Genomic DNA, 15702 nt, shown 5'->3' with positions numbered 1-15702 from the left:
TGTAATGTATGTGTTTATTCATCTCTTACCCTCTACGTAACCGTTTTTATGTAGGTTTTTATTTTCTGCAACACATATTTATGTCCGGCCAAGAAATCCTTATTAATCAAACGGAATTTAAATTTGATAAAAGAGGTTTGAAATAGGTTCTAGGAATTACATTAAAAATACAGAATTGATACATTAGTCAGGGTGAGTGATAAAGAGACAGAAAAAAGCAATTAAAAGAAAAAAGTGTAATAGAGGAAGGGTAAGATGGCTAATGCAGAACAGTAGATGAGTTTGCGACACAGGAATAAAGAGGGGGGCACTATGACAAAAAATAAACCAAAGGCAAAAGGGATATGAATAGGAGGCAAAAGAAATATGAAGAAGAAAGAAAGAGAGAGGGAGGAATAAGCAAATGGTGAAGGAGGAAGATACAAAAGAAGCCAGATACAGAATAAAATAACAGGCAGATAAGGGGTGGGGGGGGAGTGGGGGGGGCCAAATCAAGGACAAAGAGTTACTCTCACATTGTCACATTTAATTTTCAGTTTCAAAGGCTACGTTTCCCCAACAGATTTCCATTTTGAATACCAAACAGTTTCCCCACTAACGGGAGGGACAGGCGAGAGGAGGAGAGGAGAGCTTGATTTAAACTCCGTTCGAGCTTGTTAACAAGATGCTTGAGTAGAGCCATGGATATGAAGCAGTGACCATATGTTTAACACTGTCCTGCAACCTTTGTAAGTGTGGGGACAATGCTGTGTGTGCATGAGAAGCCTGTGTCTGTGTGTGCATTTACTAGGTGCGACTTTTGTCGCCTGCCTACCTGCAGACTTCTATCTACACTCACTGAATAAGAATGTAAGAGTCTGTGTGTGTGTGTGTGAGTGTGTGTCTCACCAACTTGCCACCTGTGCTGGTGTGACGATGCGTTGAGGCCCATTAAGCTAACACAAGAAACCCATCCAGCATACGTTTTTTCACAGTGTTAACTAACAGAAGAGACTCTCGCTAATTGCTCCTACTTCAGTCTAACTAATTGGAGTGAATAAAGATGATTAAAGGGACTAAAAATAGCCAGAGGGGAGGTAGAATGGAAGGCTTCTGTTTCAATTGCAAGTGAGCTACAAAATGAGTGATACTTAACCCGACTATTCTGACAAGATCTCAGATCAGGTCTCTCTAACGATGGATCAACTGATCATGTGTCACACAACTCACAGACACATACAGACACATATATGAATATATTTTCACACATTCACAAATTACAGCAGATGAATAAAGCTATCAAGGACTGGACAGATGGCACTTTTCATTTTAAGTAAGGAAAACATCTTAGCTTTAAATACTTAATTGAAATGGACTAAGGTGAGAAAAAAGGAAAAATACAGTGTGTTGGACCAAATATTCTCAGGATAAGAAGATATTTATGAGGTGTGGTTTTGTTTGTGTGTGTGTGTGTTGTTGTTTGCTTTGTCAAATAATTAAAACAAATCTAAAAAAAAAACTAAAAAAACACATGTCCCACCAAACATACTGTTACTTACTTCTGACAACGAGATTGGCGTTTTTGCGTGCAGGGTTGCCCACATTGTTGACAGCTGTGCAGTTGTAGAATCCTGCGTCAGCCGGTGTGACGGCCCGCAAAATTAGCGTTGGCCCTCGAACTTGTGCACTGAGGGGAAGGGGGCTGGGGTAACGCGACCACGTCACAGTAGGGAGAGGAAAACCTGCCGTAACCTCACAGGTTAAGAGCACATCCTGCCCGGGATCCACCACCACCGTGTCATTCACTGACAGTCGGATCATTGGGGGAGCTGAGGGGGGGAGACACAGGGGAGGAGGAGAAACGATTATTGGACGAGCAAAACACTTTCTCTGTGGTTACATGGGACAGAAACAATTTGTTTGTCTTGAGCTTTGCAACAGTTGTACAATTGGTGGTTTAGAGGGATTGCAGGATGGTTACAGGAGTATGCGTGTAAGTGATGGCATTATTTAAACATGAGAATAGGAGTACGCATCTGTTATGTTGATGTGTGCATTTGTGTTATTGCATATACTGTACGAAACATAATTCATGAGGAAACACAATTTCCCAACAAGCTTCTTGAATTTGAGGTTCTGCTCCTCAAAAGCAAATTAGTTTTTAAATTAGTTTTTTGACATCCTGGTCTTTACGTAAAAACATGTTTTATCAACAAGTTATCATACATGCTTTACTTGCTATCCAACTCAACCATTGCTTTAGGTAAAAGTATAAAAAACTGTGCCATATATAACCAGCTATATAGCAGCGCACGTTAAATGAATAAGAACAGCAATGAACTCCCAAATGCTCAGAACCACTTATACATATTTCAAGGGAGGGACATAATGCTTGCTATAGAGGATCACAACTTAAATCCCAAGACTCACAGGTAAAACTGACATCTAACCAAATCAGCACACAACAGCCTTTTACATGTGTACATATGTGCCTGAGTGTATTTGCTTCTCACATGGTGTGTGTGTTTGTGTGTGTGTGTGTGTGTGTGTGTGTGTGGGGACCAGGTATTGCTATATTTGTGGGGACCAAAAACTGTGAAAACAGTATACTTATGGGGACCTGACAGCTTTGTGGGGACAAAATGCTGGTCCCCTTAACGTTTTAGGAGGAGGGTTAGAGTTAGGTTATGGTTAGGTTAAGGGTAAGGGTTAAGGTTAGGCATTTAGGTTTAATGGTTAAGGTTAGGGTAAGGGGCTAGGGAACGCATTATGTCAATGACTGGTCCCCACAAAGATAGCCAGACACGACTGTGTGTGTGTGTGTGTGTGTGTGTGTGTGTGTGTGTGTGTGTGTGTGTGTGTGTGTGTGTGTGTGTGTGTGTGTGTTTGTGTGTGTGTGTGTGTGTGTGCGTCTGTGTGCCTGTGAGCCATGTATATTCATGTGAGGGTGTTTGAATTTCCAGCCTTTTCTCATTTAACACTAATCAGTAAACCAAAGGTAATTCATGTATTGTTCATCTGCTCTCATAATGCCGAAATCTTCCCCCGAGCCACTGCATCATTTTTCTCTGACTGACCTAACAGGAAAGTACGTGATGACCCACAAGGAGGGGGGGGGATCCTTTTGCCAGACAGAGATCGATTGGACCCCAGCAGTTTCAAAACGCACAAAAAATGGCAGAGCGGTGGGAGCGAAGGACACATATACACACTACACGGTACAGTGCTGTACAACTTACAAGGAAGAGAGAGAATATAAGACAGGACTGAAGCAGGAGAGGAGGAACGGGACAAAAGACACAGAAAAAGGATATTAATCATCTAAGAGATGGTTCAGAGAGGGAGAGGAAAGAGAAACACACATAGTGACAGTATAACGGGAACATGCACACACATATACACATACACACATAAACACACTCATGCACGCACGCACGCACATACGCACGCACGGACGCACGCATGCACGCAGCCCTATATAACTAAATAGCCTCATGTTTATACTATCTGCACAATAACCAAATAGAGAGAGAAAATGAAATGTAGATGATTTAGATACTCATAAGACAGCTTTCTCACACTGCAAACCCAGAGCATATATTGTAAAGTAGAGTCACTCCAAAAAAAGGAAAGAGGCACTGTTGCAAGCTTTTAGTTTTACTTTCAAATCACCACCAGGAACCGATAAAGTTGTCAGGAAACAACAGTTAATACGCAATCTGATGGCTCAGTTGCTTTATTAGGCTGAAGATCTCACAGGTTGTTTCTGTCTGTGCATCTTCTTTTTTAATTTGAAATGCAATTCAGTGCAGATGCAGTGCGGAAGCTTGCATCTACATCTTATGTACCAAATATAAAAGAGTCTGCGTTTAATTCCACCTGCCATTAACCCATTTCTCTCAGTAGGTAATTGTCACCGATGGCTGTGTGTAACTTTGCCAGCTGATGAGAGATGTGCACGAGGTAGGATGTCTTGCGTTGAGCACAAATGTGGCAAATGGCATGCTAGTTCTGTGGCTTATGGAAATGTTATTCTAAAATGTAACGTGTTAATATGCTTTACAGAGCTAAGCTAGGGGGGCAGTAGCTCAGTCTGCCTGGACTTGGCATTGGAAATGGGTGGTTGCTGATTCCATTCCCCTTACAGAGTAAGCAGGGCACAGTTTCATTAAAAATTAAAGTTGCAAGCCGCATTGGGTGGGCCCTCGTTCCCATCCTCCATGTGTGTCAACTAGAGTGGCGGATGTAGCTCCATGTGATCCTGCATTTGCGTAACGGTCGCCACAGCACACATGGTGGAGTGTTGGGGGGATTGGAAATGGTGTATTGCAAATATTTTACAAAGTAGAGAGGGCAGGACAAACGGTCACCATTGAACAGGGAACTCTCTACTCTGAGTTCAATAACACCTCTCACAAAATGGGTCACCAGTTATGAAAGGGGCGTGGCTGAAGCATAAGAGGTGGCCCAAACCATTACCAATTAAAAAGAAAGTCTCTGCTGTGTTCCATGACTCACGTTTTCACTCAAGTGGTTGTCACCCAAAAAATGTAAACCCAGTAAAATAAGAAAGTACAGGCAAAGGACAGGGTTTCTGCAGACACAGACACAGCCACATGCTTCTGGTGGGTCATAAGTGATGATTGAGAGGAATCATTTTTGTATGAGTCTATACATTGCTTTTTAGAGAAATCCTAGGGTGGCAGTAGCTCAGTTGGGGTGGCAGTAGCTCAGTCCGTAGGGAGTTGGGTTGGGAACCGGAGGGTCACTGGTTCAAATCCCCGTATGGACCCAAAAAGTTGGGAGCGTGGATTGGTGGCTGGAGAGATGCCAGTTCACCTCCTGGGCACTGCCAGGTGCCCTTGAGCAAGGCACCGTACCCCCCCGACCGCTCAGGGCGCTGGTTCAGCTGGCAGCCCACTCACTCTGACATCTCTCCATGTATAGTGCATGTATAGGTCCTGAGCATGTGTGTGTATTTCAGGCCTGCGTGTGAGTACTAACAAAAAGTGTGTACACAGAGTGTAGTGCAGTAATTTCCCCATTGGGGACTAATAAACAAATTATCTTAAATTATCTTATCTTATCTTACTTATTATGCTAACATGTTTTTAGCTAACATGTTAGGCTTAGCAGCTTTTGAAATGACTGTATATCCAGTCTGCATACAATGGGCTATCTGCTCGTTTCTGCCCAGTAATTCTTACTAGCAAGTTGTGTTTGGCAAAAGAACAACAACAATGAAAAGACAAAAGCTGAAAGGAGATCCAATTATATAGGTTATTATTGTGTTTTTTTTATTGCTGACATGTGTTTAAATCAGTTGCAAGGCTTTTGCAGCTAACACACCTTGTCCATTTGTTTTTTCTGCAATTAGTGCTGCAAAATAAAAATCCCCATTGGCAAATGGCAGCTGGGAAGTGTGGTTCATGTAAAACCACTAAATGGTTGTTTAGTTGGATACTTGTACACAATAATTCCAGAAGTGTGTGTGCTGTTAAAAATCTCTTTATAAGGCTCTCAGTTTTGAGTTATGTATGGAGCACCAAACAAGTTTTCCCCACATCTTTATGGTGGTAAAAAACCTGTTTCATATGGTTGTATCTAGTTTAATGTAAAACTCAAAATGCTCCACATCATGTAGGTGGCAATTCTATCTGCAACATCTTGTAATAGGTTTTTGCATATCTTGCCACAGGTTGTAAATGGGGTGACAGGAGGGTAACATTGAGAGAAATGAGCTTGTGACCTAAATGTCACCTGTTTAAATCCCTCGAGTGGCTACAAAAAACTTTTTGGTGGAGTAATATGGAAAGGTCTCCCCCTCTCTCATCAACTGCAGTAATAACACCCTGGGGCAAAGGGAGCTACTGGAGCTGCTTCACTGGCTACAAGTTACTAATCTGTTGTGGTATTGTTAAGCTCTCTGGTGTAAATCTGTGTCAGAGAGTGTTACTCTGCCGCTCTCTCTGTAAGTAATTGGCTAAGTTATGTCGGCAAAAAAAAAGAAATACAAGGTCTTTGTATTCTGTTTGAAATGTGCTCAGTCAACCTGCCTCTTTGAATTATGTATATATTCTTCATTAAGTTGCAATGTCACATGGGATGATAATGTCTTTTTTTTTTTCTATTGCCGCCCTGTAAGACATCATGCAGCAGGTAATAACACCATACTGTTTAGCACATGTAGGCATAATGATACATTACTCTGTGAAGAACAGGTAATTTTGGGTCATTTTGTAAATACATTAAAAGCAAACCATACTTGGCCGCTGAACTTGTTGTACATATTTCTCCCAATTATTCTGTATAGTAATGGATTTGCTTTGTATATGCTCCTTGTTTAGAAGTTGCACAGAAACTAAAGAACACACACACACACACACACACACACACACACACAAAGTGCTGGAGTTACAGTGGTAAACACCTAATTTATTTGTGAATTAATTCCAACTCTATGATGCAGAAAGATGTAAGAGGGTTACATTCTCTAATAGGTTTAGATGCTTGTAGAAAATAAACTAATCCAACCTCAGAGGTGAGCCTACAGCAACCTGAGTAAAGAATTATCTGCAGGAAAATGTGCCACCATTAGCAATACTATTGATGTGGTGCCTGGGAAAATAACAGGGCAAAGTAGTTTAGTTCATAATGCATTATTTAAGCATAGACATGTGTACATTAAACAGCATATTACAGCAACAACATATTAGTTTACCGTTCATGTATTTTAAATATTTATATTCATGCATTTTAAAGGCGTGTTCTCCAGACAGGGTCTTTTAAAATGAGGAGGAAGGAGGAGAATCCAGGCTTTTATCGACCTGAGAGAAAGTTAATCCTCAGTGAGAGAACGACCCCACAGAGTACAGGAAGCAATTCATTCCTCTAATAGACTTTATGCAGTACATCCTCTCATCTAATCTCTTTTTTAACAGATTGCAATCGACATAATGAAAGAGGGGCACGGAGGTTCAACAAACTAGCTTAGCATGTTTCTATAACACACAACAACACACGCACGCTGCACACACAAACAGACAGGTGCCTTGTACTCTCTTACAAGGGTGACAATAATGTGCGTGCAAAAACACACACTAATGGGACATCTCTTTAGCTGACCTCACTTGTGATGGGTCGCAAGCTGACAAGAAATTTCACTGGTGTAACCACTGCAATCAGCGCATAAATAGCACTGTCCACTTCCATTGTATCAAATCTAGGAAGGTAAACCCCTGCAAGCCTGATTAGCCTTCTAAGTATTCAGTGCACCTCCAGAGAAACTGTTTGTTAAATGCAGATTCAGTAAAAAAGAGTGTCAGGGCAAATGAATACATTAAAGCCCTGTAAGTTGACAGAACTGATTATGCTAACATTTTGACATCCACTAATCTGTGAGAGTATGCTTCTTACGTGGTTTTCCTCTGAGTGCACTGCTGTCCAAGATGAATAAAAAATATGTGTCAGCTTAAGTGGATTTCAAATTAGCTATATAGGTGAATACTAATGTAAACTGTGTTAAAAAAATATCAAATAAATAAACGACTAAACAAAATCAAATTCCAAGAACAGAAAAGGCCAAAAGTACACTTAAAAAAAAGTCTGGAAAGAAAAGAAAAAATAGGAGAGAACATGTGAAGCAAGGGTGAAACTGAGGATTTGAGAATTATAGCTTCAATTTCCTGGGGATGCGTGGGTGACGGTCGTACCAGCCAGCGCTCTTCCCAAAGTAATGGGATTTATGTGCAGCACAGCGGTTTACAACCAGGTAACAAATGCCTCTCTCTTCCATGCTCACACTTTCTCACTCCCTCTCTCGCCTTTTTTCTCTGTCAGGTTGTCACCTCTGTATCTTCAAAATCGGTCTTCGTACCCCGTGTCTTAATACCTGGTTCTCATTCTTTTCTTTTTTGTTAACTGCATTCTTGCTATGACTTGCTTTCTTTCTCACTGCTATGCTCTATTGCCTATTTCAGATTTGCAGGACTTAATATATCTACAGAGTAAATGCAGAGGGTTTTTGGGGGGGACATCAGCTGAAAATAAAAGCTTAAAGGTTTAGATGCAGGTGAATGCCGACAGGTGCTGTGTGTTTGCTGATGTGTCAGCCCAGTCTCATGGCAGATCGTGAAATGGTGATGTTATTAAATCTATTGATTCGTGTGCAGGGACGCAATTTTCTTGTTGTTTCATGGTGGTGAGCACAAATTTTAAACCAATGTACTTCAGTGGGAAGCACCTTTTGTGATAACTGCACGATTAAAGTATTGAGTAGTGTTGAAAAGCCAAAAATCTGCCTAATGGGGTTGGTTGGGATGGTGGATGGGTCAAACAACATAGGACTTTCACCCCGGAGACCAGAGATTGCGTCCTGCATGTGGCGTTTCATTTCCCCGTTGTTGCGTCCCCCAGAGCAGCCCAGTGTCATGCTAGTTGTTGGATATTTTTATGGTGACCTCGTGGTGACCACCACAAAATAAACGAGAAAATGGTGTTACTGTTGACGAATCAATAAATCTAAATAAAGTGACAATTTTATGAATTGCCGTGAGACTGGGTTGGATGTGCAGATGTTTTCTACCCAAGAACAATGGGTGTCACCTTTACGTCAGTCAAAAATATGGTGGGGTGGCAGGTCTGCCCGACTAGTATGGTGCAACAGAAGTAGATTACGAGTATAAAGGCTGACATGCGGCATGTGGCTCCGCACAGGATGTCAGTCATTCCCCCCTTTCTTTCTGCTATCTCTGTCATCGTTCTAATCCAATGTAATCTCTTCGCTACAGGAAACGACTAAAACAACATCAGAGCTATCAACTACATGCTGAAAAGGGAACATTTTGACGAAAGACCTGCTTAGTTCTCCGTGCTCTGCCGTCCGTCAATACCCACCAGGTCCGGATTTGTTGCAGAACCGCTGCAACCATGACTGACCGCTGAAGTCTTGAGGACCCACAAGATGTTGCAAGTTCATGTAGAATAGAACGACTAAACCAACAACAGTTAGTTTCCATCCAGAAGAGTAGAGAAGAAACAACTGTGTGCTGTGTTTTCAAGGTGTAGTGCAGGGAAATATGATCTGCTGTAAGCACGGTCTATTTTATTTAGAAAATTAACTACATGTTTTATTTTGTCTCTGTGCTCAACTTCCCGTCCCGCATTATCTGCCGTGTGCCGAGTGAGCTATAGCAAGTGTAATGTTGAACACAGGGATAATGGAAATGCAAATGTTCCATCAATACAAGTTCCTTCCCAAAACTATATGCAGTGGCACAGTTGCTGAATCCGGAGCATAGCACTGCCAAGGATAATTGTGATTGGTTTAAAGAAATGCAAACGAGCCAGAGCATTTTTTCCTCCTATTGTAGAATGTGTGTTGTGTAGCCAGACCTTACTCCAGCGCTGACACAGCGTTGTGGAGATAGAACATTTGGATTTACATACTAAATTAAATGTAAAGAGGTCAGTTTAAAGACAGTTTTTAAGGTCAGAACAGGTTACACTATTTCATCGGAAGCCAGAACTCGGACTGCATTAGGATAGGGCTTAACGATTGAATGTTGCCTCTTTTAATCCCAACACTAGAATTGGCATCTAACATTTGTACATTGCGGGTCATAGGTGATTATGTGTAATGCAGCACTGCTGAAAAGAGGCTGCATGCAGACTTGTACAATTAAAGTAATATGTTTTGAAACTGGAAAGGTCAAATGCAGAGGGCACAGAACTGAAATTCTGAGATTCCTAAAGCCCCTTTCCAGTAACTTCACAAAAAAGTGATCAAAGCAGCCTTAGAAACAAATTGATTCCTGCCAGTGGTGTGGCTCTAAATCCCCACCCTCATCCCCTGACTGGACTAGATTTGAGAGTAGTAGAGACATTTAGGAACTGAACAGTGTAATAGGAGGCCTTTACCTCCACCCCTAGAGTCCATACACACAGAATCATTTCAACATATAACTATACTTGCTATAGAACTAAATAATTAAAAAATATAAATAAAGAGGTTGTCTTATAACGGATGAACATGCAATAGGTTTAAATGAATTAACGCTTGTGGATTCTGTTGAATCTGTTTTTTTTGTCTCTACCATTTTTTTATTCTCCCTTTTTTTCTTCCACATCAGCACTCTCAGACATGGATTATGGCCTTACATAAAACTGACTGCACAGATGCAGTCTGACATGCTACCACAGAGGTTTTACAGTAATAAGGGTTATTGCAGATTGCCCATCGATCCTAAACTTTTCAAGGGAGAATTATTACGCAATAGGATTTGCCACCTATTGATCTCATTATATATATTACACACTACTACGGCTGTCATATTATTGTGAAGGTATATTGTAGTAAGAGTTACAGAAATCAATAAAAGACTGAATCAACTTTTCCATTGTTCAGATTTACAGTTCACTCAAAGGTTGTCAACAGCTTTAAATCATGGTATGTGTGTGTGTGTGTGTGTGTGTGTGTGTGGGGGGGGGGGGGGGGGGGGGGAGGGTTTGTGTATGTTTCTTTCTTTCTTTTGTCCAGCTTACCTGCCCGCATCATTATTCAGAAAAGGAAATATGTTTTTATAATAGTTTGATCTTTCTGTGATTCTGTATTTTGTTAATACAATTAAACAGAACAGGAGAAACAACGTGTTTTCAAATTATCACCTCAACTGACACATAAACTCCACTCTTAGAAACTGTCAAAGTCTCCAAAGTATTAACTGTCTCTACCTGACAATGTGACAGTTCTAATAAGCCAATTTAGCATTTCTCCTTTTTTTCTTTTTTTTTAAGTGGAGCATCTCTTTTTTATTGTACTTCACAGTTCACAACAGTGATTATGTAATGTCCACACACCTGCTGTTTTATGATTTTAATATAATAGTTAGACCTCCGCAGGAGCCCCCTACTAGAAAACATGTAGGGCAAGATTAATAATTTACTTTATGGTAGAAGCTTTTAGCTTCAAATGATTGCCCTCTTCTTTCTCTATGTTCTGTTTTATTAGCTACTTCGAAAAATAGCCGGACACTTTGTGTGGTGGTTGTATTCAGGCTTTATATGTTACGTGTTGATGTCCAACTGTGATATCAAAAATATAAAAAATAAATGTGTGAGGCATGACATTTAAACTGATAATTTGTGATTTTTTTCATATTTATTTCTTCATGCACATTGTCCTACTTATTTTAAATAAACAATATCCAAAGTCCACATTCAGATGAGGTGGAAGTCAATAAAATGTAATCTATTGTTTTGCTTCATCCCTCCACATGGCCTTGTTTTATTACCCCCTCCCCCCCTGTGCTACACCACTTTAAATACCATGACAAGCTCTGGAGCACTGCCCCCGTGTTATTTTTTACGAGAGGCAGGGGAAGAGGATTTGGCCGCTGTCAGCAGTTACTGGAAGGCAGAAGATCCCATACTCAAATCCCAGGCCGGGATTATGATATAAAAATCAATCAATCCCCTTGTCCCAGCGCGGTGAATCAGCGGTAATGGCGTGACCTAGTTGGATGAATCTAATCTAAGCAGTGACTGACGCCACAAGGACAAAAGGGATCTCAGCTGGGAATAACAAAATACGCTTATTAGATAAATATATACTGTATATTTAGAAAAGAAAAAACAAAATAATACATGTCCTTCTGTCCATCTCTGTGCCACTCTTTGCCCTCTGTGTATCTATGATATTGCCTTCTCTATTTCTTTCCCCGCCTGTCACTCTTGTCATTACAGTTTTTTCAGAGATCTAAGTGAGGGATGTTTTGTGATATCATCATAATGTTTACACTTTTCTGAAAAGCAATTTGTCTCCTGTAGCTGGATTAACTATAACTCTGTATAACTTAATACCCATTGTGTCTTATTGTGTGGCTTAAATGTGTTCTAAAAAAATATTAGTATTCTAAGGAACTTGGATATATCATTGTGAGTAACATTTTTGTACGTTTACTGTAATGATACCAGTTTTTCATATTGGTAAGAAAATATCAGGTTTAGGGTAACAATGTATAGTTTGGGGAAACATGGTAAAGCAAAGGTAGGGAATGTTTTCCTTCTTTGGTCCCCCTACAGGTTAGAAGTGGAATTGTCCATTACATTATATTATGCAAGTTTGCCAGATCGGGTAGCGGATCTGTAGTTCGAATGAACTGGACAATGTAAAGTAATGGGACAATTCCTATCCAACCTGTAGGTGGACCAAAGCGGGAAAAGTTCTCTAATGTGGCTTTAATGCAGTGTGTAACGTGGGGTTTATTTGAACAAATGTGTCTAAGCAACAGATACACACAACACAGACACACACACACACACACATACACATACCACTAACTAAGCTCCTTCCTTTCTTTCTATTATTCCTTTAGTTTCTTCTTTAAAGGTCCCATGGCATGAAAAGTTCACTTTATGAGACTTTTAACATTAATATGCGTTACTCCAGCCTGCTTATGGTCCACCAGTGGCTATAAATGGCAATAGGTGTAAACCAAGCCCTGGGTCTTCTGCTCTGCCTTTGAGAAAATGAAAGCACAGATGGGGCGATCTGGACTCCAGATCGGCCTATCTGAGCTTACCTCCCCTTTCTCTGCTAAGCCCGCCCAGAGAGCTTGGCCCAACATAAGACAGAGACAACACGGCTGTGTCGAGGCCACACCCCAAGTATCCACCTTGCACCCCATTCTTTCTCCTCCTCAAAAGCTACAGGCTCAGAAATGGCACATCCTAAGGAAAGATCATTGTGGGACTGGCTCTAGTGATTGTAGTTCTGCACCAAAGCTGAATTTTGGGAAAGAGACATTAGATACAGTAATAGGGGATCAACAACTATACTACATAAAAGCATCCATAGAGCACCATGTCATGGGACCTTTAATTAACACATGCACACACTGACACACACTCACACTGTGAAATCTGTTCTGAGATTGTTCTGGCAAGTCTCTGCTCTCGAATGCCAGCACAAGGCAGACATTTATCGTTATTGTAGATGTGTTTAAGTGTGTGTGTGTGTGTGTGTGTGTGTGTGTGTGTGTGTGTGTGTTTGTGTGTGTGTGTGAGTGTTGACTGAATCATGGGGATGCAATTGATCTCAGCCACAGGAGTCCAAGAGGGAGGACAGGAAGACAGAAGGAACACCTATCACATACAGCTAGACTATTACAGTAAAGACGTGTTTGTTTTTCCTTCCTACCTGTTGATTTTGCGCAGCACATTTTGTGACTGTTTTACATACACATTTACAAAACAATACAGCTATTATTGATGAGATTTGAGATCTTGAGTATTATTTAAAATATGTATCCATTCAAAAGATGATGTTCAAATAATTCTGAACCATGACACACTTAGTCAGCCTTAATCGGTATTTGGATTTACAGGGAAGTTTACAGATGTTTTAGCCTCTATTTTTGTTCTATGTTGGTCACTCTCTCTGCTATTTCTCTTTCATCATAATCCATCATTTATCATCTCTGGTCCTATGTGTTGTCTCCTCTAACTGATAGCATGTCTCATTCACCTGAGACTAATTCATTAGCATCACTCTGTTTTACAGAGCATTTCAGCAAGCCATTTCCATCTGTCATTCAGATCAGTCTTTCATATCCTCTGTTTTTCTTCATATTATCTTATTTTCTGTGCTCTTTAATAGAAGTGCCAGACTCTTTTTCATCTCCTCTTAACTTTATCACAGATTCTTTTTTTTATTATCTTCTCCACATTCAGCTGACTTCACAGGACTCCTGGGAACATTTATCTCTTATCTGAACGAGGCCTTGTTGCCCAATTGATAACCTCTCCTTCTCTTCAAAGTCTGTAAACAAAAGGTTCAAGCAAAAGGTCACTGGGGACTTGTGGCCATCATAAAAACTTAGTAAAACACTCTTTTGTGTGTGTGAAGTCCATCCATCTTTATCTGCTTATCTGGTATTGGGTCGCGGGGCAGCAGCTCCAGCAGGGAACCCCAAACTTCCCTTTCCCGAGCCACATCAACCAGCTCCGACTGGGGAATCCCAAGGAGTTCTCAGGCCAGTTTGGAGATATAATCTCTCCACCTATTCCAGGGTCTTCCCTGAGGCCTCCTCCCAGTTGGATGTGCCTGGAACACCTCCCTAGAGAGGCGCCCAGGAGGCATCCTTACCAGATGCCCAAACCACCTCAAATGGCTCCTTTTGACGCAAAGGAGCAGTGGTTCTGCTCTGAGCTCCTCTCGGATGCCCGAGCTTCTCACCCCATCTCTAAGGGAGACGCCAGCCACCTTCCTGGAAAACCCATTTTGGACACTTGTACCCTGGATCTCCTTCTTTCGGTCATCACCCAGGCTTCATGACCAGGGGTGAGGGTAGGAACAAACACTGACCGGTAGATCGCAAGCTTTGCCTTCTGGCTCAGCACTCTTTTCGTCACAACGGTGTGATAAATGGAATGTAGTGTCGCACCCGCTGCTCCGATTCTGTGACAAATCTCCTGCTCCATGGTCCCCTCACTTGCGAACAAGACCCCAAAGCATTTAAACTCCTACACTTGGGGTAAGGACTCCCTGCCTGAAGAGGCCAATCCATCGGTTTCATGCTGAGAACCATGGCCTCAGATTTAGAGGTGCTGATCCTCATTCCAGCCGCAAACCGATCCAGTGAGTGATGCACGTCACAGGCCAATGATGCCATCAGGACCACATCATCTGCAAAAAGCAGCGATGAGATCCTGAGCCCACCCAACTGCAACCCCTCCACACCACAACTACACCTCAATACCCTGTCCATAAATATTACAAACAGGATTGTTGAAAAACACAGCCCTGGCGGAGGCCAACCCTCACTTGGAACAAATCTGACTTACTACCAAGAACCCGGACAAAGCTCTCGCTTTGGTCAAACTGAGATCGGATGGCCCTGAGAAGGGACTCCCTCACCCCATCCTGCAGCACCTCCCACAGTATCTCCCAGGGAACCCGGTCATACGCCTTCTCCAGAGCCACAAAACACATGTAGACTGGTTGGGCATCCTCCCTGGCTCCCTCCAGCATCCTCGCCAGAGTGAAGATCTGATCCGTTGTTCCACAACCAGGACGGAATCCGCATCGTTCCTCTTCAATCCGAGGTTTGACTATCTGCCAAACCCTCCTTTCCAGCACCTTGGAGTAGACTTTACCAGGGAGGCTGAGAAGTGTAATACCCCTGTAATTGGCACACACCCTCTGGTCCCCATCTTTGAAGAGGGGAACCACCACCCTGGTCTGCCGTTCCTTAGGCACTGTCCCAGACTTACACACAATTTTAAAGAGGCGTGTTAACCAAGACAGCCCATGCACACCCAGAGCTTTCAGCATTTCTGGATGGATCTCATCAATCCCTGGGGCTTTGCTACTGTGGAGTTGTTTGACTACCTCAGAGAAATTGACGACAATCCCCCATCATCCTCCAGCTCCGACTCTACTACAGAGGACGTGTCAGCTGGATTTAGGAGTTCCTCAAATTGCTCCTTCCACCGGGCCATTACCTCCTCAGTTGAGGTTAACAACTTCCCATCCTTACTGTACACAGCTTCGATGATTCCCCACTTCCCCCTCCTGTAGTGGCGAGTCGACGGAAAGTTCTTCTCCATGTCTTCCCTGAACTTCTCCCACACCTCGGCAGAGGCTGCAACCCTTCGGGCCCCCCGGTACCTTGCAACTGCCTCCGGAGTCCTCTGGAATAACATATCCCGGAAAGACTCCTT

The 15702-nt window shown here is 42.1% G+C and overlaps 1 protein-coding gene and 1 long non-coding RNA gene across 3 annotated transcripts in view; one reads left to right on the top strand and one right to left on the bottom strand.

The window, feature by feature from the left end:
• The window catches only part of LOC117945169 (MAM domain-containing glycosylphosphatidylinositol anchor protein 1), a 166944-nt gene that overhangs the window by 46799 nt on the left and 104443 nt on the right, over positions 1 to 15702 (bottom strand). For both annotated transcript variants that reach the window (XM_034872471.1, XM_034872480.1), the window contains exon 7: positions 1539 to 1808. In XM_034872471.1, the coding sequence (XP_034728362.1) occupies positions 1539 to 1808 (270 nt within the window). The remainder of the gene's footprint in view (positions 1 to 1538; positions 1809 to 15702) is intronic.
• The window catches only part of LOC117945183, a 29149-nt gene continuing 25484 nt past the window's right edge, over positions 12038 to 15702 (top strand). Inside the window, exon 1 of the long non-coding RNA XR_004656751.1 lies at positions 12038 to 12181. This is a non-coding gene — a long non-coding RNA (uncharacterized LOC117945183). The remainder of the gene's footprint in view (positions 12182 to 15702) is intronic.

Source organism: Etheostoma cragini, chromosome 1 (assembly GCF_013103735.1).
Source record: "Etheostoma cragini isolate CJK2018 chromosome 1, CSU_Ecrag_1.0, whole genome shotgun sequence".
NCBI lineage: Eukaryota > Metazoa > Chordata > Actinopteri > Perciformes > Percidae > Etheostoma > Etheostoma cragini.
Note: the sequence above shows the minus strand (reverse complement) of the source record. Positions and strands in the feature narration are given on the sequence as shown.